At 38.1% G+C, this 26,664-nt stretch overlaps 1 protein-coding gene and 1 long non-coding RNA gene across 4 annotated transcripts in view; one reads left to right on the top strand and one right to left on the bottom strand.

Moving 5' to 3' along the window:
- The first annotated feature begins 6,902 nt into the window (after positions 1-6,902).
- kcnab2b (potassium voltage-gated channel subfamily A regulatory beta subunit 2b) overlaps positions 6,903-26,664 on the top strand; it is an 81,614-nt gene continuing 61,852 nt past the window's right edge. Inside the window, exons 1-4 of one of the 3 annotated variants that reach the window (XM_082145485.1) lie at positions 6,903-7,066; positions 16,130-16,177; positions 25,921-26,042; positions 26,229-26,267. In XM_082145485.1, the coding sequence (XP_082001611.1) occupies positions 25,975-26,042; positions 26,229-26,267 (107 nt within the window). In that variant the 5' untranslated portion in view covers positions 6,903-7,066; positions 16,130-16,177; positions 25,921-25,974. Of the gene's footprint in view, positions 7,067-15,925; positions 16,178-25,920; positions 26,043-26,228; positions 26,268-26,664 lie in introns of those variants that run through there. The other 2 variants (XM_082145484.1, XM_082145483.1) reach the window with 2 other exon arrangements.
- On the bottom strand, positions 17,049-22,062 carry LOC309481064. The gene is made up of 3 exons (XR_014199890.1): positions 20,677-22,062; positions 19,355-20,384; positions 17,049-18,573 (listed from the first exon to the last, which is right to left on the bottom strand). It is a non-coding gene; the product is annotated as an uncharacterized lncRNA (long non-coding RNA).

Genomic DNA, 26,664 nt, shown 5'->3' with positions numbered 1-26,664 from the left:
AGAGAGAGAGAGGGGAAGGGAGAAACATTATACCGTGATGTTTTGGGTGTAAATCTCCCGTGTGTAAGGGGATTTTGAGGTTTTCAGAGGAGGCAATGGTAAATCGATGGAGTCCATATGTTAACGGAGGTCAGGGTCTTCTGTAAGTGACATTACACATTGCAAAACCAGAGCCAGCAGCCAGATGAAAGCAAACGCAGCCTATGCGGAAGCTACCGTGTGAAACAAGGGCAAAAGATTGCTATTCGTCATATCGCACCAGCACATTTGTAGATGAATATGTCTTTAGTCCAGGAGACTGACCTAACTGCACTAACAGTGACTAAACTGTATTCTGTAAAATCGACTAATTTCCTTTAAGAATTATCTCAAATCTTCACGATAAGGTTCATCTCCATGGTATGACATTGTGTCCCACTTGATGCATAGTGAAGAGGTGAATTTCCCTCTCCAACTACCAACTAAATAGCCTGTAAACTTAATCATGGGCTTATCCAGCCCTCCTCAGATTCCTCCTCAATGGCTCCTCTTGTTTCCCCTATGCAACATTTCATCACCATAGCCTCATAAAGACATCAGTCTCTCCCATGATGGCGGGAAGAAGGAGGGACACTGTGAGCAGTGAAGCTGTGAGTCATTGCTATAATCCCAGTGTCTTTATTACATCGTATGGCAACATTTCCTCCAGCTGCGTGCTGCCGCGGGATCAGTTGTCTCTTTCCTGTGGGTGTTGTAATGGAGGCCGAGGGCAGCTAGCTGAAGCCGTTGATTTGACGTGAGGTGCGAGTGATACAAGGCATGTGGGGCTGGTCTGAGGACAGCGAGAAGAAACTCCAAAACCTCTACAGGCGTACATGTCATGCATATTGCATCTGAGACATGTTGAAAGCATAATAAAAACACCCCGTTATGTGGAGCCACACAGTGATTTGCACTGCCACTCTAAAATTGTGCAGTTTAAGTTATTTTAGAGGTTCTAATCTATGATATTGAAAGATATTGCTTATTGGTTTTAATTTGTGTAGATTTTCTTTTTCTATTTCCTTCTTCGGCAAGAAATGTTGTTGGCCCTAAACCACTACATTTTATATTCAAATGTAATAATATTTCCATGACGTGCATTACCATACAAAAGTTTGGGAGTGGTACGTTTTTTTTAATGTTTTTAAAAGAAGTTTCTTGCTGTATCAAAATACATTAAAACAGTAATAGTGTGAAATAGTATTACAAATTAAAGTAACTTTTCAATTTTAATAGATTTTAAAATGTAATTTATTCCTGTGAGGGCAATGCTGAATTTTCAGCATCATTACTCCAGTCTTCAGTGTCACAAGATCCTTCAGAAATCATTCTAATATGATGATTTGCTTTTCAAGAAACATTTGTTATTATTATCAATGCTAAAAAAAAATTGTGCTGCTTCACATTTTAAAAGAAACCATGATATTTTTTTTCCCAGATTCTTTGATGAATAGAAAAACAGCATTTAAAAAATAAATAAAATCTTCTATCTTTTCTGTCAATTCAATGCAATTTAATGCACCCTGGCTAAATATAAGTATTCGTTTCTTTCAAATTTATTTTTTTTTAAGAAAATAAATCTTACTGACCCCAAACTTTTGAACAGTAGGCTAGTGTATAATGTGTGTATGATGACATTTAAAAAAAAAAAAAAAATTCGTCAGGTGCTCACCATGCAAAATTATCTCCACTCTATAAAATATATTATTCAGCATTTTTAATCACTAGTGGTTTGAAATGTTACATGACAGATTTACAACTTTCCAGCATTCCATTTAAAATGAAAAGAGGTGATGTTTGTCATCAGTTCACCATTTTATAGAGGGAATAAGATATTAATCTGGTACAAATAATCTGAGGTTGGCAAGACAGCCATGATCATCTTTAACAAATCAGACTATTATTTGTAGAGCTTTCAGATGTTCAGTATGAGTATAGAGAGCAAAATAATACTGTATTTAAATTAAAATTAAATGATACTTCAATACACTTACAAGAGTAATTTATTTTAATTTATTATTATCCAGATTTCTGAGAAACCAATTTCCTAGGTCATGTCTAATATATCTTTATATGTCATAGTGGAATTGTTTATTTTGATGAGCGAGTGTTATTGTGAAATAATAGTCATCCTTACAAAAGAATATTCAAGTGTGCTATTAGTAGGCAGGTCTATACTTCTTTTAAACTAAAAATAAGATATATATCTAAGTTGATCATTGTCGATATCTTATAAATAAATATAGAAATTACACTCAAGTACACTTGACTTACAGGCTACAGAAAAGTCTATGAATATTTAGTCTATATTTGTACTCAATGATCGAAATAGGCTACTTAATAATGAAGTATTCTAAGTGTACTTGGCTTGTAGTTGTGTTAACTCTTTTACACCTATTAAATGTTTTGGCTTGCAACTTTATAAAAAAATTATAATAAATGCTGGCGGGGATAGAGTTAAACTACAGTTAAAAAGGATAGTTCACCAAAAAAATGACATTTTGTCATCATTTGCCCTCAAGTTGTTTCAAACCTGTATGAGTTTCTTTCTTCTGTTGAACACAAAAGAAGATATTTTGAAGAATTTTGGTAACTAGACAGTTGACGGTAGCCTTTGACTTCCATAGTATTATTTTTCCTATGGAAGTCAATGGCTATTGTCAACAGTCTGGTTACCAACATTCTTTAAAATATCTTCTTTGAGGGAGTTGAGGGAGATTAAATGATGAAAAAATGATCATTTTTGGGTGAACTATCCCTTTAAAGGTATATTTCAAGTATACAATTTTTTATACCAAAATAGGAGTATCTTAAAGTGCAAAAAATAATATATAAATAGCAAATAAGTATGATGTTAAGTTCACTTAAAGAAAACTTTTAAGTATAAACTAGTAGCTTACTAAGAATATAATTTATTCTATAATTTATAAGAATATAATAACTAAAAAAATATGCTACAAGTATCTAACTAGTAAACTATCAGCAATATACATGTTCACTTATAGTATAGTTGCAATACAAACGAAAAACGTAGTTGTAAATTAGTTGTGTACTCAAAGTTTATTACTTTTTTACACTTACAGTACACTAAAAAGTGGGCCAATTTAGTCCAAATAGTATTGAAATAGTACACTTACAAGTATTGATATTAGTATACTTACTACTTAAAACTTATTACTTAAAATATACTTGACCTTTACTTAAGTATACTTAATAAAATGAACTTGAAGTATACTTATTTTTTGTAAGGGCGGTCACAAAGAAGATTTATAAACTTCAGAAATAACTGCCTTGCAAAACAAAGTTTTAAGGGACGCTGCATAACACCATGGATTGTTCATTTCTGCTGTGTAGGCGAAGTCAGATTCATTGAGAACAAATCTGAATTGATCATAAAAAAGATGTTTTTATTTGCAGTAGGGGAAAGAATAGCTCAGAGTAATTAGTTTACAAAAGGCTTTTTGTTCTTTCCAGCATTGCGTCTGGAGCGGCTTTCCCCTGCTTTACGACAACAAAGAGGACTGGAAAAAAAAGTTGGGTGTTTAGGAAGATACTGTGCTATGGCTAATTTAAGTTTGCAGTGTTTCGCAGATGGCACAGCGGGTGTATTTGCATCGTTAGTGTTTCTGAATCTAATCCCCATTCTTACGAGGTTACCTGGTTTACAAGCAAGTTTAATAAGCGTTCTCTCACTATGATCATATGCACATCATAAGCTTCTTTTGTGAGAAATAAAATAAATAAATAAATAAAAACACTCAGACGCCTGAGTAGGGGGAAATAGCTGGCGAATCTCTGTGGTGAGACCCTAAAGCCCAGCTGCATATTTTGGTAATCACCACAGTGGCTGGTGGATTTGCACACACTCATAGAAATAGGCTGGCTCAAGCCACCCAAATCTTTGTTTAATCCGTTGTTTCAAACAACACACCCAGCTATGAAATATATCATATCATAATGCAAACTGCTACTTAAAAAGTGCCTGCTTATTAAATGTTCTGGGATACAAGATAAATACTGCATTGTTTATGTGTTTTAGTGTTTAATGAATGATGGTACTGTATGACCAGGTATCCTCTCTATTTCTTAATCCTCTCTTATTTTTTTTAAATTACAATTACTGTATAGTCAATTTTACTTAAACTATTTAAATATAATAATTTTTACATATTTTTTATCTACAATTTTCGTGAAGTAAATTATCCAGCAAATGCACATCACCTTTCAAAATAAGCAAATACTACCATCTAGTGGCAGTGTTGGGAAATCAGATGAGTGTTTTTCAATCTTGGTCCTGGAAGATCCCTTTGCTGCATATTTTGGAGGTATTAAAGGGATAGTTCACTTTGAAATTAATTTTTGGTATGTTTTAGCTTACCTCAAGGGCATCCAAGATGTAGGTGTCTTTTTTTCCGCAGTAGTTTCAATTTTGATATTTTTAGGTCAAACCGTTCTTGTCTGTCAGTCATATAATGCAGGTCTATGGTCATTATCTCAAAACACAAGCACAGAGTCCAAATTAAAACAATTCCCCGTCGTCCAAATTAAACAATTCCCCATCGTAAGTACACATTGATGGCCTAAGACACGAAACGAGCGGTTTGTGTGAGAAAACGAACAGTATTTATGTCGTTTTTACCTCTTATACGCAGCCATGTCGAAGTGATCTGATCTGACGTGTACGCAGACTGGTGCATAGATATATACACTAGATGTCGCCTTAAAGACATTCGTTCCAATGAACTGCCGTAGACAAGGCGACATCTAGTGTGTATATATATATATGCACCATCTGCGCACACGTCAGTTTAGATCACTCGGACATGGCTGTGTATAAGCGGTAAAAACGACATAAATACTGTTCGTTTTCTCACACAAACCGCTCGTTTCGTGTCTTAGGCCATCAATGTGTACTTACGATGGGGAATTGTTTAATTTGGACGACGGGGAATTGTTTTAATTTGGACTCTGTGCTTGTGTTTTGAGATAATGACCATAGACCTGCATTATATGACTGACAGACAAGAACGGTTTGACCTAAAAATATAAAAATTGAAACCACTGCGGAAAAAAAGACACCTACATCTTGGATGCCCTTGAGGTAAGCTAAAACATACCAAAAATTAATTTCAAAGTGAACTATCCCTTTAACCCACCTGATATATATCAACAGTTCAAAACTTAAACTGGATTTGTCAGATTCAAAATGTGCAGTTTACATACTCCAGGACTAGGAATGAATACCACTGCACTAGACAGCTGGCCTGTTCAGCTGTGGTTATGGGCTGTGTTTCCCAAAAGGATCGTAAGCCTATCGTAGAACGATTGCCACCAATGGTCTCTACAATCAACTTAGCTCAAGATGCTTTTGAGAAACGCAGCCTTGATCAGTTAGTCCTTTATGGTATAGGCCATGGGTCTCACCCTGAAAAGCTGTCCTGTAAAGTTTTGCTCCAACCAAATCCAATTAACCAGCTAATCAAGGTGTTCAAGATTACTTGAAAATTACAGGCAGGTGTGTTGGCTGAACAGAAGTCTGCCGGAAGTTTACTCTTCAGGATATTTATAAGGCTGTACCTGTCAAAAATCACTGAAAATATCCTGGAGAATAAATATCCTGCATCATCATCATCCAGTGCACTGAAACTTGCAGAATGTTTCCAAAAAACAACCAAGAAAATCAAAAGGAGACAAAACGCTCCCTAGAGCCTATAAAGGCCCTACAACACATGAAACGAATACTATATAAAATTGTCAGGATAAAGCTGAAAAAGCCATTCTGTACGGTAATATCAATGTGTCATGCAAAGAAAGGGATTAATTCAAACTAGTCTGCAGATCTATATTGTCTATAGTCTCAAATATACTTTATAATCATTAATCAATCATAAGTAACAGTGTAATTGACCTCACATGTCGATGCCGGTGAATTCCGCTTGTGCAAACATATCCACATCGATATGATTTCTTCTTTTTTCCTCACCGCAGTACATTTACATAGTCACTCTGAGCAGCATGGACGGCGTCTGGATGATCGTTAACAGTAGGCCTATATCACTGTAAAGGTATTTCCAACTTCTTGTAAGCAAAGAACGAAATAACTTCAGCGTGACTTAACCTAAATCGTGGCCTTGAATCACGTTATACTCTGCTTGTGCTGTAGGCCTACGTTATGTGTGCACGTCATGAATGCGGGCAGCGCGCACCCACAACATTCACCAGCAATAAGCTTCTGGCTTCAGCTGACTTCAGTAGCCTAGACCTAAACTGTATTATTCCAGTAGGAGTCAAATAAAAATATATTCATTCCAATGTGGATGTCCTCCAAAGAAAAAGCTTTGTAATTTATAATTAAAATAGTTTCAGGGCAATTAAGCGTTTTAGCATGACAGCCCAGCTAACAGGAAAAGTTTTCTGAAACTTGGCTACTGTTCTGGCGGCTGTCTCAAAGTTATGAGCAAACGTTCTTCCAGTAACGTTAATAGAACGTTCGTTCAAAGTCATCAGTTCTTATGTTCTCAAAACGGTAGCACAAAAGCATACATCATTCGTGGAAATTGTTTTAGTTTCACGTTCGTTTAACGTTTATTATTATTATTATTATTTTTTTTTATGTTAGGCTACTTGTTTCAGAAAGTTCAGAAAAAATGTCAAAAGTAACATTCCCATAATGTTTGCAAAATTATAAAATACTTTTTTCTATTGTCTCTCATCTGCAGATGCTGCTGTGAGCATCTGAAATATTTTATACCTTATCTTGAATGAGTAAAATAATTAAACATTTTAATCTGTCATGGAAAACCTTAAGCAATGTCACGTGAAAGAATTTTCCAGTCACTGAACGCTACACTGGCCAGCGCGGTGACGTAATGCGATTCTCACAAATGGCGTCATTAACACCGGTTTGCTTCCTACCACTGCACTAATGCCCAATGACAGCTACTCGCGTGCAACTGTGGCGCGTGTTTTTGCTTTAGAGGTGTTCAATGTCTCTGTTGTTTCCCCTACAACATCTCGTAGCGAGAACGCACGTCTCAGCATTGAGGTAAGGCTGTCCAAGCACGAGAGCTCAATGTGTTTTTAGAACTCTCATAGCGAGCACATATTTGCAGACATCAGTCACTGTTAAAACATACGTAAAATGTATTTAGCATTATATATTCATATAAATAGGTACACATGTGGTGCATTCCTCTCTGTCAGCAGTTACAGATACTTATGAAAATTTGAACCATAATGTTACAAGGTCTAACCCCATGACAAGATATGGTTGCATTTGCTTAACTATGTTTTGTCCTGTGTGATGTGCATTATAGCGGAACATTATCCTTTTTACCTTTTGACTTTTTGTATTGGTTTCCAAGGTTGTCATTGCATTTCATGGCTTAAAGGCAGGGTAGGTAATTTGATCCAGACATTTTTTTTTGTTATAATGGTTGAAAGTCTATTCACATCCTGATAGCAATCACTGTGTTAGGTGGGGTAAGCTGTATTTGAAAAACGCTGTTTGGAAGTTAGCCGGACGGTCACACGAACAAACAACATTAAACGTGTGTTGCCAATGATTAGCCTACAAGAGGGAGATTTGAAGAAAGACTGAAGAAATAGGTATGAGACACAATACAAAAGAGAAAAGCTCAGAAGAAATCACTGGAAAATGAAGGGTTATGATCAGGAAAGAGCTTTAGGAGGACCTTAGAAAAAGCTTTCCATCGCTGGAGAGAGCTAAGCTGAATGCCTGAAAACAGACTCCACACGTGAGTAAAGGTGCGTTCCATTCGACTGTAAGTGGACTGCGAAGTGGACTTCATAGTGTATTTCGCCATTTTAAGTGAGATTCCAATCCGAAGGAAACGAACATGTTCAGGTCGAAAGGCGTGCAAACGGCGTAGGGAATAAGGGAACCTCCATACATCACTTCACAGGAATTTGGAGAGCGAAAATCCACCAACTGTAATTGTGCACAGCATCACCAGTCTGAAGTGACCATAGAGCAGAGCCGTTGGAAGAGATTTTAAATAAACATTTCTGACGGCTCTGAGTTTATGTATGTATTTGAGTATTCATAAATATTATTATACAAACTAGAGTAGGCTATTTATGAATGTTTGGGGTGATGAATGTTACATTTCCATTGTATGAATATCTACACAAATGAAAAGTGTTGAGGAGATAACGCACAACCTCCACAATTATTAAGACCATATTAAGAGCACATTTATATATAGATAACCAAATAAAATATTATTTTCATATTAAATGACCATTACAGTACAGCTTATGTTTAGTCATGAAATAGTTTAATAAACTAATACAATGTTTTGATTTTTATTTATTAGATAGGCTACTTGTTTTGTAGCCTATATAGGCATATAATATGTTTTTAAATTTGAAAATAAAGTCAATTACAATATTTATTTATTTAAGTTATATCATAATCTGCGTGACCCCGTTGCCTTTCTTTGATGACGTTGCAGGGCATTCCAAATGAGCGATTATTATTGTCAGTGAAGTCCACTTCAACTGATGTACCATGTTCATGGAGTAGGGAGCAGTGAACACTGCGTAGGGACCCTGTCGAATGGAACGCACCTTAACACTGGGATTGAGTGTCATTGTTTGTCTGGTGCTGTTGGCAACAAACAACAAACTCTAGTTTGTAATTACTATTGTGTACTCTATGTTCATTTTTTGTGCTTCCTTGTAGCGCTGTGCGGTATGACCAAGAATTTATATCACAGTATTTTTCAAAATTGTACCGGTTTTACGGTATATGACAGTAATTTTATTGATTTTTTTTTTTCAAGCATGACTGGGTGTTTACTAGCCTGGGTTTCCCCATGCTGCCTTGCGCGCAGCGCGATTTTATTCACGCTGCTAGGCAGCCTGGACACCATGGACCAGATTTTCCCCTCAAAAAGGGAACCAATCACAGAACGGGGAGGGAGCAGCAAGACGATGACGACGTCTATGCCATAGATATCATATATAAACGCTAGATATCTCGTGCGCGCTGCTGGCCAATGAAGGTCGACGTCCGCACGTGGCGGCCATCTTACCACAGGGTGCTCGCTCACTTGTTTAATGGTGCATGTACTTTTAAATAACCATAACTTGCTCAATTTTCTACCGATTTTCAAACGGTTTGGTTTGTTATAAACGTCAGAGATGTAGTTATGACACTGCATACATATGAATAATTATAACATACATGTTCAAGCATTCAGAAATATAGCCACGTTAATAACGTTTGTAAGAAACCAAACCGTTTGTAAATCCGTCAAGATTTCAGCGAGATAAGAGGATTTGTGTGCGTGCTGATCACTCACTTTACATTAAGCCTGCCTGTGACAAGATGGCCGAACGGTGATGCCGGAAGTGACTGCTCCATAAGACATCTAGCGTTTATATATGATATCTATGGTCTATGCGACACACCGAAGCAGTTTGTTTATATCTATGGATCCAACATGGCATCAGACGTGAAAGTTACCTTTCGATGCAGCCTTAGATAGTGTTCTAAGTAGTTTAGAACGCAAGTTTATTTTGTCTTCTTCCTCGTCAAATTTCTGTCGCTCTACATACGTCATCTGGTATAATTGAAACGATTGGCTATGAGCTACGCACAGGCGCATTTGATAGACATTCGTAGCGCCCAATAAACGCTTCTGGGCATTTGTAAACCACGCCTCAAATACAAAAAAATTAACATGTGGTTCCCAGACCACGTCTCAATGAGAAGAGGTCTGACGTTAGCCAGGCTAGGTGTTTACCACATTTTATACTGATTGAGAGAGGAAATACTGCAGTAGATTGACTCAGAATGCCCTATTTTGCTTTAATGAGTGAATATTGTAGAAAAATTTCGACACTAGTATTAATATAGGTTTGCAAGGCCCCACGAAATGATGCTGTTTACAAAGAGGTGCCAGCAGGAGGCGCTTTAGGAGCAGCAGAAATGGCGGTTTCCGTGGTAATGGCTGTACACAAAGCAGCGCAGCGCTCATAAACGGTGCTTTAGGAAAGATAAAGAATGATTAAATGAAAATAACAGAGAAACTTTTCTAAAGACAGTCAGTTCCCTTCAAAGATACATTCATATAAAATCACCCACGCCACGTTTTGACTTTGAAACGTGCAGTGCTCATGTTTATTCAACGATGTCAAAGCCTTTTGGAAAATCTATTTGTGGCAGGCAGTGTTGATATTGTGCACCAATGTATGGGAAACACTGTAATATGATTTGACAGCTATCAATTATAGTTTAACCTTTCCATCTTCACCGTCACGCTTAGTAACACATACAGCTGTTCCCTCACCACAGTGAAAAGGGACCCCTCTCAAACAGTTTCGCTCTGCGTTTCGAACGTTGTTTGAGCGACATACACCTGTATTGCGGTATATAAAAAATTCATATCATGACAAAAATAAACACCGGTATTCGGTATGAACCGGTATACCGTCCCGCACTACTTCCTTGTTATCCGTTCTTCATCTGCGCTTTATTTTTCGTGAAGCATTATTTTGTTGCGCTTCTGCTATGATAAACAGACACTCACTCTTGAATTGCATAACGGAGGCCAGCTAGTGAGAGTTGCGCTGACGACTGTTGGAGAATGCGATGTTAGTGTCATTGTTAGTGTACTCGCCTCGCATGCCGGGTGATCGGGGTAAAGTACACCTGCTGCAGCCTGCAGATCAGGGCAGGGCTGCACGTGTCGCCCCACCCCACACTTACTCTGATTGGCTCATTCACCTTCAATAGGCATGCATGATAGAAAATGTGTTTGTAGTTGGTTTAGGTCCGAGTAGTGCATGGATTGAATGTCATGTGGTGTCTAATGTGACACAAAATAAGATAGAGCTTAAATAGGTTGAGCTCAGTCTAGAGCAGACTTAATCTGAGACCACTTCAGTTGTTTTTTAACTTAACTCGCTATCCGTAGTCCGTATCATTAAATCACTTAGTTGTACTGCAAGTATAATCTTCTAGATCGGTCGAATTCACAAATGAATGTTATTTATTGTGAACCAGTTGATTTAAAAGAATCGGTTCAAAAGATTCGTTCACAAAACTGGTCTCGGAGATCTCGATTTAATACTTTAGAAAGTGAATCACAATATTTGATCGTGGGGGCTGTGAGATTTTTGGATACAATTTTAGCTAAAATGAGTCGAAATGTGATGTTTTGGAATCTAATTTTTGCTGCACCTGAAACGGAAACGGAAGTAAAACATCGCTTGACATGATATAAGTGTCTAAAATGCATGAGCACAGTTCAGTTGGATGATAAATAAAAAAATTACTTAATGCTGTTCAGCTGAATTTACGAAACTGTTTGCTGAAATAACCACAACATTAACAACAGTACTGAAATAAATCCGTGCTGTTTATTGTCAGTCAGATGCGAGTGAAAGTTGCGTTCATTACTATAGCAACAGACTCCAGACGTGTTCTTTCCGGATCATGGCTGGTACAGTTAAAATTTCTTGACTTCGTCACTTTAAAATAACAAAGAACAGATTGTTTTTCTGAAATAAAGTGTATCAAAAGTCTAATATTATGCTTTGCAATGTAGTGAAGAAAATGAAAGCTTCATACACGCACATAAATGGATAAGGCAGACACATTAGCCTATTGCAGTGTCATTTAGTTATCATACAACTGCATGACCAATAACACCTTCTGTTACTTTAGGTATGTCTTGTCATGTTACTGATAACAATACTGATACATCCTTTTCATTTCCTTTCTCATACTATGGTGATATGAAATAATCAAAATGATAAATAAATAATTTAGCCTAATTCATTCCTCTACCTGAAAACCTGACCCTCCTTCTGTGGATAATCAACCAATTCATTTTTTGAAATGTTGTGGGGTCGTTCGTGCCTTAGCCTTAAGACCAGCTTAATTTACCAAAACAATCATTTCAGGGACAATGCGAGTTACAGGCTAATGTTTGTTTCTTTCTGTGCATTATAATGAAAGCTTTGCGAAACTGCACAGCTTTTCCAGTTTTTTGTAATGACTCCTTCCTACACCAACTATGAACACATTTTCTATCATGTATGCCTATAATATTGGAGAAAGACGATGGAGCCAAACCGAGTAGGTATGGGGTGGTGTGACACATGCAGCCCCGCCCCCACCTGCAGGCTGCAGCCAGGTCCTTCTCATTGGGGTTCGAGACTGGCTCCGAGCATGGCAGTTAGGACTGGAGGGTGAGTTTTGGAGGTGGAGCAATAAAGAGGGGTGTGTTTGTTTGGGTTGATTTCAAATATCAACATTGTCCAACAGCGTTTTTGAAATACCGCTTACCCCACCTTTAAGTGGTCTAAATGTATTTATATGTGTATATATATATCGTCTGTGGAAGGCGTAGAGCCACAAAATGTTCGTCCAATCATTGCATTCGGTCCAAATGCAATGGTACGATGTCCTATTTTCATACCTGCACACATCTGCTTACGCGGACATCACGCCATCAGCACGTTTCATGCTATGCAGAGTTTAGTCTCAGCCTCAGACGTCTCGTCGGATGAATCAGTTTCTCGAAATGAATCAGTATCTTGTCGGATTAATCAGTGTCTCTAAATCCCTCCTTTCCGTGAGCTACTCTGCTCTGATTGGCCTGACGACCCAGTCTGTTGTGATTGGTCTACCGCGTACAGCGCGTGTTTCGGATGTTAACTCCCATTACCATAACTGAACTGCAGCTCCGTCCGGAGGCTTCCTCAGTCCTCAGCGATTATACACGCTGTAAAGACAGTAACGATGACATCGATTTTACCATATAAATTCGACCGCCAATGATGATACATTGGAAGAACTAGTTATTCAACCTGAACCTCTATCGCAAGGACAACTTGAGCAGGACTTTTCTCAGAGATTTCTCAGGTACATTATGAGATGTTGCAACTGTAATTCCTCACCATCAGCATTAACAAGTGTATGTCCATCAACAAACCGATATATTTCCAATTTATTGCGGTGCACATGTGGGAACTGTATCAATAGGCCTTTATCACAGTACTCGTCAAAGCAGTGCATCGATTCTTCCGGTTCTTTACTAATCCTTTATCTTTACTCAAAGTAGTAAGAACAACAGACAATCTGCATTATTAGACACAGTTTTAGGTAATAGTGGCCCACTGCTGATTAGAAGAACTATTTGAGTGAAACAGTAATAACGTGAGTTAGCCGGAAACGTACATAATATGACACACAAAACTACGTATTTTGAACACCTGGTAGAAATGCATAAATAATTAATTATTTATACTTACAAGTTGTGATTCTGAGGAGCAAGCTGGTCCAAATAAACTGGGTACTGACCCATCTTTGAAGAGCAAGCATTTTGCGAATCCCGCGTTGAACTCTTTGAGAATCAGTCGTCAGTAAAATGACGTTTGGGGGCGGGTCAAGTTGTTGGTTGGTGGGCATTATGCAAATGTATCTTCTAGTGACGTAAAACCATAAACGACTCGGAAAGGTCACAGTCGATTCTTTCTTTTTGTAGACAATAACATTATTTATCGTGTACTTTTGACTTAGAACTTTGCAAAGTGTTTACATTCATAAACAGCTATATTACACACTGCATGAAAGGGAATATTTGAAAAACCATAATGGGGCACTTTATTTATGTGGCGAAATGCTGTGGATTAAGTGGTATGACCGTATCCCTTAAATGTCCATCTAGTTTGAACTTGCCTCACTAGCAACTGCTTTCTTCGTGGAAGCTTTGCGTTTAAAGACCTAATAAAATATTTCAACTTAAGTCAGTATTTTGTGTCTAAGTATTTAAAAAAATAGTATGGAAAGTAGCCGTGTCATAAGCAGGACAATGTATAGGCTTCAGATTTCTATTTGACCTCTAAATGAAATTGTATCTCCATTGTCAGAGGACACTTGAAAACATATTGCCAGTTTTATTGCTCAGTGGTGTTGACCTTGGTAAAATGACACTTTTTCAAAACATGGTCTAAAGAAATTATCTGTGACTGTCCACTCAGCACCTTGTATCCATTTTACATGCCAAATCCTATTCATCGTTATGAACTTTGAATAAAACATTTTGGCAAATGCATTATGCATGGAAACATAATACATCTAAATTGAAGATGCTGTCATTTTCCATTGCCGTACTCGATGACATGTTATCCGATTTTAGTTCTCATGGAGTTGAAAGGACATGGAAATGGATAGGAATACAGGAATATATGTTATAATATGAACATATGTATTTGACTTTAAATCTCCAAAGGTTTTCTCAAGATTTTTTTGCATGACGTAAGTGGTGTGACATAAAAGACTTCAGCTGCTCTAAGCAAGTCAATCACCACTATATGTAAGACCCGAAGTGACAGAGAGGATAGAAAATGTTCCTGACGTTCCTATACAGTACTTCAAGGACAGGCCCGTAGCAGAGCTTTGCCATCACCTCAGCATCTATCACCTCTATTTCCAGTGATGCTCTTTGAGCTTTGGGTGCGAGTTTCAGTTAAGTGTTGAATGTTTAGTTGGATGGAACAAACCCTGCGATGCAGCGTCACCTTATACAGCCCAGACAGAAACTAGAGCTTATCTATAGAAAGTGTTCCTTCACCTCTGTATCCCTGGCAGCAAAGTGATAGTTTAGCCTAGTGGAACCTGTAAGAAGATGAGGTATTTTACTGTTCCATGTTGGCACACACATATTGTTTTAAAGTGTATGAAGTAGCATTTTAAGCATATTTTGTTCCGGTGTTTTATTATTCAGTGATTTATAGTACACTTTTGAGTGGCAGACTAAAGATCATTTGAATTTTAGTGTTTAAAGCTCTGAAAGGTTGGAGGTTCAAACCAGGCCAGTCACATCACCCCTACTATTGAAAATAAAATTATAGTTTTTTTTTTCTAGTTAAAAGTGGATAATTGCTGTAACAAACAAAAGCTAAGCTAACGTTTTTGGTTTAAGCTTAAATATTTAAAATATGTATCTTACTTTGGTACTTGATGAGATGTATTACAACATGGTGTATTAATAACATCCTACTAAAAGTTTAAAAAATAACTACATTTATAACAAGCATTTGAAAATAACAGAAATAGAACCTTTTCTTCTAGTTATTATTTACTTTGCCTGTAAATTTATCATGATCCCAGATAGTATATGCATAAAACATGCTGGGTAGTTGACAATGATTCAGCATAAATGTTTTTTGTCAGAGTTGACAAAAACACAATAGTCAGGTTTTTTGGTAGAATGCTTATCTTATTACATTCTCTCATCAACTCACTTAACAATAAAGGTTCTTGATTGCCATTGATGGTTCCATGAAGAACCTTTTACTTCCATGGAACCTTTCAATTGGTTATTTGGAAAAAGAACAAAAGGTAAAGTGGAAAAGTTTCTTTTTTACACTAAAAAATGTAAAACCCCTTTAGGAACCTTTATTTTTTTAGAGTGAAGAAATATTTCTTAAAATATTTCAACTGAAATTCACGACAGCTTTGTGTGTTTTTTTTTTGTTTTGTTGTTGTTGTTTTTGTGATGCATCTAGATCGGAAATTTTTGAAAAACTGCCTATGTACATTCGGTGTGTTAGAACATAGAGAATCATCACAGAAACGGCAGTGAAAACAGTCAAGCAAGATTAAACACCTGCATATTTGTTTATTTAATTCTTATGGATTTTGTTTGCAATCCATATTTATAATGTACTGGTTAGCATACAGTATGTGAAACACTTTGCATTGTTTTGTTTGCCTGTCAAAGTCTACAAGGCTGATCTGAATGGCTTTTGTTTAGTTTACTCAGCACTTAAAAATGCACATGAGCAGCATTTATTATGCTTTTGTTTTTCACCCTTAGATTCTTTCCTCACATTCACAGACACACACACACACACACATTCAGAGTTCATGATCTGCATAGCCGGGTAGCAGATTCGCTGAGCTTGGGGAGGAATACATTACATATTCAATACATACTGCAAGCCAAAGCACTGGCATCATCCTGAGCACACTCCTCCCTTTCTCTCTCTTCCCTTTCTCTCTCTTGCTTTCTCTGTCTTACACCTTTCAGACAGGATTCTGCTCAGCCCATCTGTGTTTCCACAGTGAAAGCCAAGCTGGAGTTATCAGGCAGCAACACAGCACAAGACACCGGTGAGTGTGCAACTGCAGTATGTCTTTAAATCTTTGCTAGTGTCGTACAGTAAACTAGTCTTTGTGTATGATTTAACATGTTTAATGCCAAACCTTTGTTATTTGATGCTCAGTGAGTTGTTAAACCGCATTTTATTCTGTGGGGAATAACCTTGGCTCCTCCTTAACAAATGTAATGTCTGATAATGTTAGGAGAGATGCATTGCATCTTTATTTGCACACTGATGTGTATACTCACGTTTTAGCACTCTGTAGATGATTTCTGTCTACTTTTGCAGAGTTTTGGCTTCGGTTCAAACTCCGCTGTGTTTGGCTCACTGCAGTCATAGTGTTGCTAGCTGCCTCATACATTGTTATACTGGATTTTCACTAGAGTGAGATTGTTGTGATAGTCCAGATGGACTATTCTGGAGTTGCCTATATGAGAAGGTGGACAGGAGGTCCTAAACTTCTGTCTCAGCTTTGTGTTGCTCTGTATGTTGATGAGTTAAAGAGATAGATCACCCAAAAATTAGAACTCTGTCATCATTTACTCTCTCATGACGTTACAAACATGTGACTGTATGGCTCTTTAGAAGGTCGAAGAAGAAATTTTGAAAATGTCTTTTTTTTTTTTGGTCAAAACAATGAAAGACAGTGGTGTCTTCAAAATACATTCTTTTGTGTTCTACAGAAGTTATAAGGTTTGGAATTACATCAGGCATAAGGCATCACAGCATTCTCATGTTGTGTGAACTTCCTTTAAAAGTGTTACTCAATCCAGTGAGTTGAATTATATGAAAATATACCTGGATCTAAGGAATGTATACAAAGTTCTAAGTTATGCATCATGCCACATGAGTTTCGTTGCAGTAGTGAAGTTAAACAGTTTTTCACAAGTTTACAATTGATAACAGATCAAAACCTCATGAAACTTTATAACATTCTATACGATCTGTACTTTATATATCAGTAAATATAGAGTATCCTGGTACATTGTAAAGAGATAGATTATTACATACCTACAGTAATATAGCTTAAAGGGTTAGTTCACCCAAAAATGAAAATTATGTCAGTAATTAATTACTCACCCTCATGTTGTTCCAACCCCGTAAGACTTTCGTTCTTTCGCATCTATGTTATTGAAACTTGCCGGCCCAAAAAAGTTAGAAAAGACAATGTTTAAAATAGTCCAAGTGATTACAGTGGCTCAACCTTAAGTTTATCAAGCGATGAGAATACTTTTTGTGCGAAAAAATAAATAAAAATAACGACTTTATTCAACTATTCATTTTCTTCTATGTGGGCCTCTGAGTCAGTTCAAGTAGTGTAACAGCGCAGCGCTTCTGTGTTGTACGTCAGCATGTAGGCTTACTATTGGCCGACGCTGGTTATGTGTGTGATGCGTGTCACTTGGACTATTTTAAACACTGTCTTTACTAACTAAGGAGTGAGACAGCTCTCAGATTTCATCAAAAATATCTTAATTTGTGTTCCGAGGATGAACGAAAGTCGTACGGGGTTGGAACAACATGAGTGTGAGTAATTACTGACAGAATTAAAATTTTTGGGTGAACTAACCTTTTAATGCCACTGCAAGTGTGAATCTTTTGGCATAGCTCTACCCCTAAAATCTGTCATCTCTAAAATCGTCTTAGGTTGCGTATGCAACCAGGTTCTCTGAGAAGAACGAGATGGCCACGTCTGGTATTGACGAGTATGGGGAACGTCATCAGTGTGACCAGTGTCTGAGGCACATGTAAACAAAACCAATAATCATTGGCAGACGGCAGTCCATGACTTCACACGCGGAGTGCCCATGAGCATAAAAGGGTGCCTGAGTTATACGTCATCAACTCTTTTGTCTTAAGGATGTGCGCAGGCAGGCCCAAGGTATGGCAACAAGATGCAACGTCTTGTTCCCCTTCTCAGGGAACCGGGTTGAATACTTTGACCTAAGATGTTCCCTTTCGAAGTGGAACTTCGACGCCGCATCTGGTTTTGATGCTATGGGGAACCAATATCCACTACGCCATGCTGAGGGAATGCCTGCCTCACTAGGCTGTGAATATGCACAAACATTGTGGGAATAGCATATATTGACTCTACGGACTACCCAGCCAGAATCAGAAGCATATCAACCCCATGGGTGCATCCCATGTGACTCATATAGTGCCACTACTACCTAAGCCAATATACTAGGGAATCTCCCCAATCTTCTATGCTCTACAGCAAGGGAAGTCCTGGGTGTTATACATTCCTTTCTCACCTGCGGGACAGGCCTCGGCCCTATATGGCCCCAAGAAGAGAGCTCTAAGGGAAAATACCGAACATAGCCTCAGCGATGTCAGGCATATCTCACCACTATTTGACAACTTGGGGAGCAGCCTTCCGCAGGGGAGCATAATTACCACCTCCTTTTGGTATTGCCAGCCTGGCCCAGCCATCCAAGGGGGACATAATGCAGTTTGCCCAATAACTCTCATCACCCATGCTCTAAACTCCAAGGAAGCTGTAGGGAAGCTTGGCCCTACTTAAACACCCCAATACAATTGGGGGAGGGCAGCCCACACCCTTCCTTGAGTCAAGGCATTCTATCTAAGACCTGCTATAGTTAGCACTTCGTCTTTTTGTGGCATTAACCATAGGAAGCGTCAAATAATAAGGAGGGATACCCCACAATCGAACTTCCTCTACGAAATAGTAGAGCACCCATCCAAAGGGGAACATACATGCCTACTTCAAAGCCCAACAGTAGTCGGGGAGGGAGGTAAACGAAGTAGTGGGAATCTAGGTGTTTGGTGTTTTAAGCCCTCAACGGCGTCTTCCAGGCAGCGAGGGGATGGGTAGGTTTAAGGTTGAGGGTAGGGTTAGCTGCCTCTAAGGAGCCATTGGGGGCTTAAAACACCATCGAGCGGGAATCTATGACCCCATCTCTGTAAACTTATCTACGATTGTCTCATTGGAAGACCAAAAGGTCAGAGTGTAAGAACAAAGCATAGAAGAGAACGTTTTTTTTTTTTTTATAACGGATGCATGGCAACTATGGAACCATAGAACGGCCGATGCACTGGCCATTTGCTTTGTGGCACGGGTGGCTAGATCTGTGACTTAAGCAGCTTTTTTTGGACTGCCTCAGTAGATGGACAGGCCACCTAGTGGGGAGGCCTGGAGTCACCGCAACACCCGTGTCTCAACCTTGGGGGTGGGGGACACCATCTTCCAGCAACACCGCTGAGCGGAAATTGGACGGATCTCATGGTGTGCAGGGCCCCACAGGCCTGTCTTGACTCTGCATATGCCTTGCCAAGAGCCACAAGGTGGTAACCAGAAGAGGCGGATTATTTGATAACATCGACCTCTAATCTGCCCACCTGTGACCCCATGATCGAGGCTGCCATGCTGCTTCAGCAAACACTGGTTCGAACCGCAAGGTGCAAACACCTGACTTGAAATGGGAGCTCCCTCATCACGGCTCATTGGATTCAGTTTCCTCGAACTGAACCGCTCACTCCTTTGGCAAAGTGGGAGCCTTCAAAGAGGATGCAGCACCAGGGGAGAGATAGCTTGCAAGCTGCTCTTCAACTGGGACATCCTCACATATTGTTACTCAGTCTCGCATGCAAATAATTTGAATACATGGGAAAGACTATGAGCGGAGTATAAATTCCTCCATTATCTTGACACCTCAATGTGGAGATATAGAAGAAATAAAAGGCTTACAGATTTATATGCAGGACAGCGGAAGAGGCGGATCATTAATAACACCTGCCTTAACTCTCTCTGCATCTAAATACCGGTACTCAGAATTAGACACATCACATTAATCAGTCAGGTCGGAAGATTCCTTGACATGAAACAACATAGCAAGTGAAAACTTCCATTAGGCTCCTCCACATACTCTGCCTACAATCCCCGCAATCGATCCTGCTCTGCCGCCTTGGTGGCCACGGGGACCCAAACCGCAAGGTGCATATACGCTCGACTCTCATTCCTCGAGAGAGTCAAGCATGGATGGAGCTTCCCACAGTGAAGACATCACAATGAATGCATTCAACTCCCTCGAAAGCCGAACGGAGCCGAACGCTCGCTGTGCAAGCGCTAGATTCTTCTCTCTCTTGAGACAATCAAGTAATAACAGAACCTCTTACTGCGAATGCGTCGGCATGAATGCCTTCAACTCCCTCGAGAGCCGAATGCGCTCCATGAAAACTCTAGATTTGTATCCCTCAGGAGAAAATCAAGCAAGAACAGAGTTCTTCAGTGGCTTCTGAAGACAAAAATCTAATGACGCTCACGGCTGCTCCATGTGTGATATGTTATGTTTGTATGGATGTTGTGTACGTGTACTGCTATTCCACATTATGCATGTAGGTGGCACTGCCACTTGTAATCATTAGTTGTTGTGTTCTTTAATAGACACTTTTTTTGTAACAAGCAAATCAACAGCAATAACAGACCTGTAGAAACAAGGCTAATGTAAAGTTTAAGTCTGTTATTTTTCCCCTTTTACTTATGACTTCTTTCAATATGCTTTTAGATGCCTTTTCCCCCCAGAATTGTAGGATAACATGTACAGCAAAGGATACATCCATTAATACAGACTACACAAAACAGATGAAAGACAACATTTTTAGGTTTTAGATGGGACCAAAACAAATTAAATGGGAATTTCAGTAAATTTTTGTAAATATGTCAACAAAGAGTGTAACAGAGCACTTATGATTGATTTTGTAGTTAACTGATAGAGAGAGAGGCACAAAAGAGAAACAATTTTGGATGCATTCCTAATGAGGACTAGTACGAGGGCAGCCAGCACTTCCTGTGTTCATCAGCTGCTCTTAAAAGCCCTAGGGGAAGTGGGATGCCTACAGTAGTCACTGACCACCACTCAGCTCATCTCTAACACACAGCAGTTACAAAAGGAGCCACCAAAGCACTGTAGAGGAGTTGAAGGAGTGCTGAGAGAGAGAGAGTGAGGGCATGCTGACAATGCGGTACACTGCCCAGAATCCTGATGAGGCAACAGTGAGGCTTCACTGCATTATGATCTCAAACCCTGCCCCACCTCTTTCTAAACCTGACTCACTCCATATGTCTGAAGGGTGGATCACTCTGTTTCCCTGCTCACTTTATTTCAACTAGGATGTTACATAACCTTAAGTATTCTTTAAATATTAATATAGATAATAAATGTAATGTTTTTAATTGTGATCTGTTACCATTTTTAAATAATAGTGCTAACATGCGTATGCAAATTAATGCATAAACATATAAACATATTTTTATAAACTATTTCTGCATTTTACATAACATTTTTGTTCTAGATTTAATTATTAATTACATTTAATCTTAAATTAATTTAAAAGAGAAAAGATTTTTTTAAAGCACTATTTTCAGGTTTAAATCAATTTAAGATTTGAGATTTTCAATGTGACCTCAGATGTTTGGACCCCATTGGATCAAAATTCACAATGAAATCAAAATTGAATCGAATATTGCAGTATTTATTATTAATGTTTTATTCATGCACATAATTTATATTTATTTTTTTAATTAATGTGACCTCGTATCTATTTTCTTCTCTGCGTTGTTGGCGTGAAAGCTGTCACTCATGAGATCACAGCAATAGCAAACAACAACAATTCAATGATCCAATCAATGCCTCATGGACAAAATCAAGTCCCGCCATGTGTGTGAGTTGCAGTGGTGCTCATGTCTGACTGAGTATTGCAGTCAATACTACCCCTTCCCCCCACACTGTGCCACCTGTAACAGCATGAGACAGCAGAAATGTGAACTTGATATTATAAATCTAATTTCCCCTCAATTGTTCTCTTCCCTCTCTTCTCGTTCTCTCTTTTTTATTTTCTCTCCATTTTAAAATGCCACAGAATGCAAGTATCCACTGGCTAAATGTCTTACAACTGAGCTGTTAGCCTGTTACAGAACAGTTTGTAATTTGCTCTAGGTGAATTCGCTTCTAACTGAAGTATTGGAACATGCAGGCCAATACTGGCAACTTTGTCACCTTAATGCTGCCTTGTTAAATTTGATATGAAAGAAGTTTCTTATGTTCACCAAGACTGCATTAATAATTGCATCGACTCTGAACCGTCTAAACGAGTCGTCAGGAATTCCAGTATCATTTACGTGACCTGAATACGTAACGCAACAAAACATTTTTGTAATTCCCTCCTATGCATGGTCTTCGTCGGCTGCCCGCGAACAATGACTACTTTGACCCGCCCTCAAACGCTGTAGCTGGTTTGTGTTGTTTATGTCAAGAAGATGCTGTTTTCTGCTCTGCAAAAGCTAATTCTCTTTGTAAACACTTCTAAAGAATGAGGATGTGAAGATTCAGTGCTTAAAATTACCACTGCAATACAACACCCGTGAGCCATGGGAACGTTGCTAATTGGCGTCACTTGCGCGCCACACCGGCCTCGAGTTTCTCACAGAGGAGCTCGGGGAGGATAAAAGTGATTACAGTGAAGGAGATTGGTTTTTTATTTGTTTATTTTCTCATTAAAGTAGGCCTATGTTGATCTTTCACCGGTTCCCGCCTCCTCCTTCCCTGAAACTTTAACATTGTAACAGTGAGGAATTACAGTTGCAACATCTCATAATGTACGTCAAACTGAGTAGCGTATCACTGAGAAACTTCCCGCTCAAGTCATCCTTGCGACAGAGGTTCAGGTTGAATGACTAGTTCTTCATCATCGGATTCGCGCTCGGATTGATATGGTAAAATTGCCGCCATCTTTACTGTCTTTACAGTGTGTACAATTGCTGAGCTTTAGGAAACCTCCGGAGGTGAAGTTCAGTTATGGTAATAGGCATTTCATTTACGACACATGCTGGTCTACCAGTCACAACAGACTGGGCCATCTGGCCAATCAGAGCAGAGTAGGCCTCTTTTTTGCCTCTTCACGATGACTTGCTTAATTTAGTCCCAATTTGTAAGTCGCTTTGGACAAAAGCGTCTGCTAAATGACTAAATGTAAATGTAAATGTAGGCTCTCAGAAAGAAGGTGTTTAGGGAGACTGAATCTTCGGACAAGTCATTTGAGAATCATTGAAAAATGTGGTGATGTGTAATGTATATTATGAGAAAGTTAAAGTGTTTTTGACCTTTGCCGGTAAACCTGTTGTAGGAAACCTCCAAAACAAAATAAAGAGACTTAAAAATTGCACAATAGGGACACTTTAATAAAAAATACAAGCAAAAATACAGCAACAAAGTACTATTGTGAAATATTATTACAATTTAAAATAACTTTTCTATTTGAATATATTTTTAAATGTAATTTATTTCTGTGACGGCAAAGCTGAATTTTCAACATTATTACTCAAGTCTTTAGTATTGATCCTTCAGAAATCATTCTAATATGCTGATTTGCTGCTCAAGAAATGTTTCATATATTATTATCAAAATTAATGTTTTTGTGGAAACCATGATTTAAAAAAATCAGTATTTTGATGAATAGAAAGTTCAAAAGAGCAACACCTAATTGAATTAGAAATCTTTTTGTAAGATTATAAATGTCTTTTCTGCCTCTTTTATCAATTTAATGTGTCCTTGCTGTATAAAATCATTAATTTCTTAATTTCTTAATCTTAATGCCCCCATAATTTTATAGTAATACAATATTTATTTATTAATAAAAGATATCAGGTATTTTGGCATGTCAAATTCCAACTAGCTAAATATAATGATTATGAACATTGATATTTATTGCCTTTGACTCTTTAGGTTATGTTGAACATACAATAGTTCATAATGTTCTGTAGTCATCAAGTAACTAGATTCTAGTTAAAGGGCAATCAGTAAGTATTGCATCATGTATAGTCTGTGCCATGCATAGTTTCTTCTTCTCTCTGTGCGGATGACTTCATGTGTTTGTGTGTTGCAGCAGTTTTCATGGTCCGTTGCGGTGTGGTCAGGTCATGCAGGGTGATTACTAGATCACGCCACCTGGCCGCTCAGAGGACACCTCAGTAAACAGATTGAGGGCCAGATTGTAACTGTTGTCTCTTTATCACATGGACATCCAAAACCAAAGATTAAGCCATCTGACTAAAGGTTTGGGTGTCCTAAAATGAGACGTATTCCGATACAAGAGTCGTAAGACGTGATGCGATAAAGACTGATTAAATGTTCCTAATTGTCGGTGTATGTTTCAGGAGGTTGGTTTTGGTGTGATCCTCATTTCTATTGAGCAGCTTTTCTTTGGGAAAATTGTAACCATTGAAATACAACAGCATACTTGTGTAAATATTAACTTTAGTGCTAGACTATGCAATATTTCCTACCCTAAACAGTTTTACTCTAGTTTATTTGTTCTTTCTGAGTATTATGCTTTATAGCCTATAAAGTGAGATTCAACAGAACACAGACCACAGGACACAAAACAGTCGAGTACAAGTACAAACTCTCTATAGGGAAAGTGGGCGGGCGCTAATACAGTCTATAAGTGTATATCACCCCATGGTCTCTTTCTTCCCCTCTTTCTGCTGGAGTGGTATATTGCTCTGCAGTAGCATCAGTAGCTACTCCATGTGCCAAACAGAGCTGTGTAAAGTGTCGACCCTACACTTTCTCTCACTTCTCTTACCTGAATGTTTTATCTCTGCAGTTTATAATGTACTGCTGGTGAAATTCTGCCAGGCTGGAGACGTGCCAGTTGGCCATGTGGTGAGAGCAGACAGCAGGTGGACTCATCAGGCTTTCAACAGCAGATTCATGCTTGTTCAATAATTATGGGAGTTCACTCATAGTGGAAACAACACACAGGGGTTATTACAGTTTGATGCCTTATGTTATTATTTGGCATTATTGTTTTAAGTTACATTGATCAAAAGTTCCGTTTACAGTGATATGTTCTTGTTCCAGTCTTTAACCCACTTCTTTTTTTTTTATCAAATTTTTTAAAAGCATTACAGGCACAAATATTGTTTATTTTGTGTGAACTATTGGATATTTTAGATAAATTATGGAAGTCAATGTTTGGTTACTCATATTCTTCAAAATATCTTCTTTTGTGTTCAGCAGAAGAAATTCATACAGGTTTAAAACAACATAAGGGGGAGTAAATGATGACAGAAATGTAATTTTTTGGGTGAAGTATCCCTTTAACTTCATTTGGATCCTTTCTTCCCTTGAAAAAATAAAATAAAATAAAAAAATTACTAAAGTTACTGTACAAAATTGTTTTGTCTTTAATTAATGGTTAATATATGTTTTAATGACTAAAAAGCCACATTTGTTTCCAAACTCTACTGACTTGCATCTAACTGTAATTAAGGCTGAATTTGCTGTTACAACCCTGGGTACTATTTTGGTATAGTCCTTTTTAAAATTTGATAATTTGAGTATTCTGATTAATTTTAACCCTGCTGTCTTTTCTCTATTGTTGCTAATGTTTATATTTTAAGAACAACAAAAATGTCAAGCGTAACATCACGTTTAGTTTGACTTAGAAGCAGAATCCTACAGATCCATACAGGCAGAGGATATCTAGGTTAACCAGCTAAGAGAAATAAGTGCAATTTAGCCTTGATTTTCAGAGTGTGTGTGTGTGTGTGTGTGCCTAGATGGCACCACCTACTGGCCTTACACTGTATCACATTTTTGATAGCCTGTTTATTTGTTGCACAACCAAAACATTTCTATCTTGTCCAGAAGCAATTTTCAATGGCATGTGATTATTGTAATTATTACGTTACATTGCTGATTGGTATTTTCTCTCTGTTGTGTACAGAAGCTGAGAGTCTGAGTGAGAGCTGTCAGCTGGTCTCTCCTCCCTCACGGCTCCATGTACCCTGAACCAAACACAGATTCTCCTGCTCGTCTCTCCACACGGCAGACTGGATCCCCCTATACGTGAGCACAGACAATTCATTTACCCAAAGAAATTGAATAGTTGATAAATGAAAAGCCCTAAATGACCAATACAAAACTAATGAGCTGTATATTATATTATTCTTACCTCCACTAAATTAAGTTGAAAAAGTCAAACTAAGTCATACTAACACTAGTCCTTTGTCTTTCACGCTGTTGTTGCTGTAGAGCTCGTGGGAGTCCAAAGAGGCAGCTGCAGTTTTACAGGTACTGTACCTCTGCCCTTCATGTGTAAATATAGCCACGTCTCCACAAGATTACATAAAATGCTTTTATCCATAACTCTATACAGTACAGTAAAATGAAGAGATGGTCCCCCAGGAGTATCCAGGAGTTAAGTGCCTTGCTCAAGGACAAGGAGTGGGGATTGTAAAATCAGTAACTCTCAACTTTCTAACATGAAACTTTTGTGTTAACAGCAAAGGTTTTTAACCATTTGTAGGACTGGGTGATGTAGTTTAAAAAATACATCTTAGTATTTTGTAGTTATTATTACTACTCATCTTATTTGGTATTCAGATTATGTTTATATTTGCTCTAAAATGGCATGAAAGGCTTTTTTCCCCCCTTCAGTCAGAGAAACCATATTTTTAACCACAGAGAC

This window comes from Leuciscus leuciscus, assembly GCF_965113295.1.
Source record: "Leuciscus leuciscus genome assembly, chromosome: 18".
NCBI lineage: Eukaryota > Metazoa > Chordata > Actinopteri > Cypriniformes > Leuciscidae > Leuciscus > Leuciscus leuciscus.
Note: the sequence above shows the minus strand (reverse complement) of the source record. Positions and strands in the feature narration are given on the sequence as shown.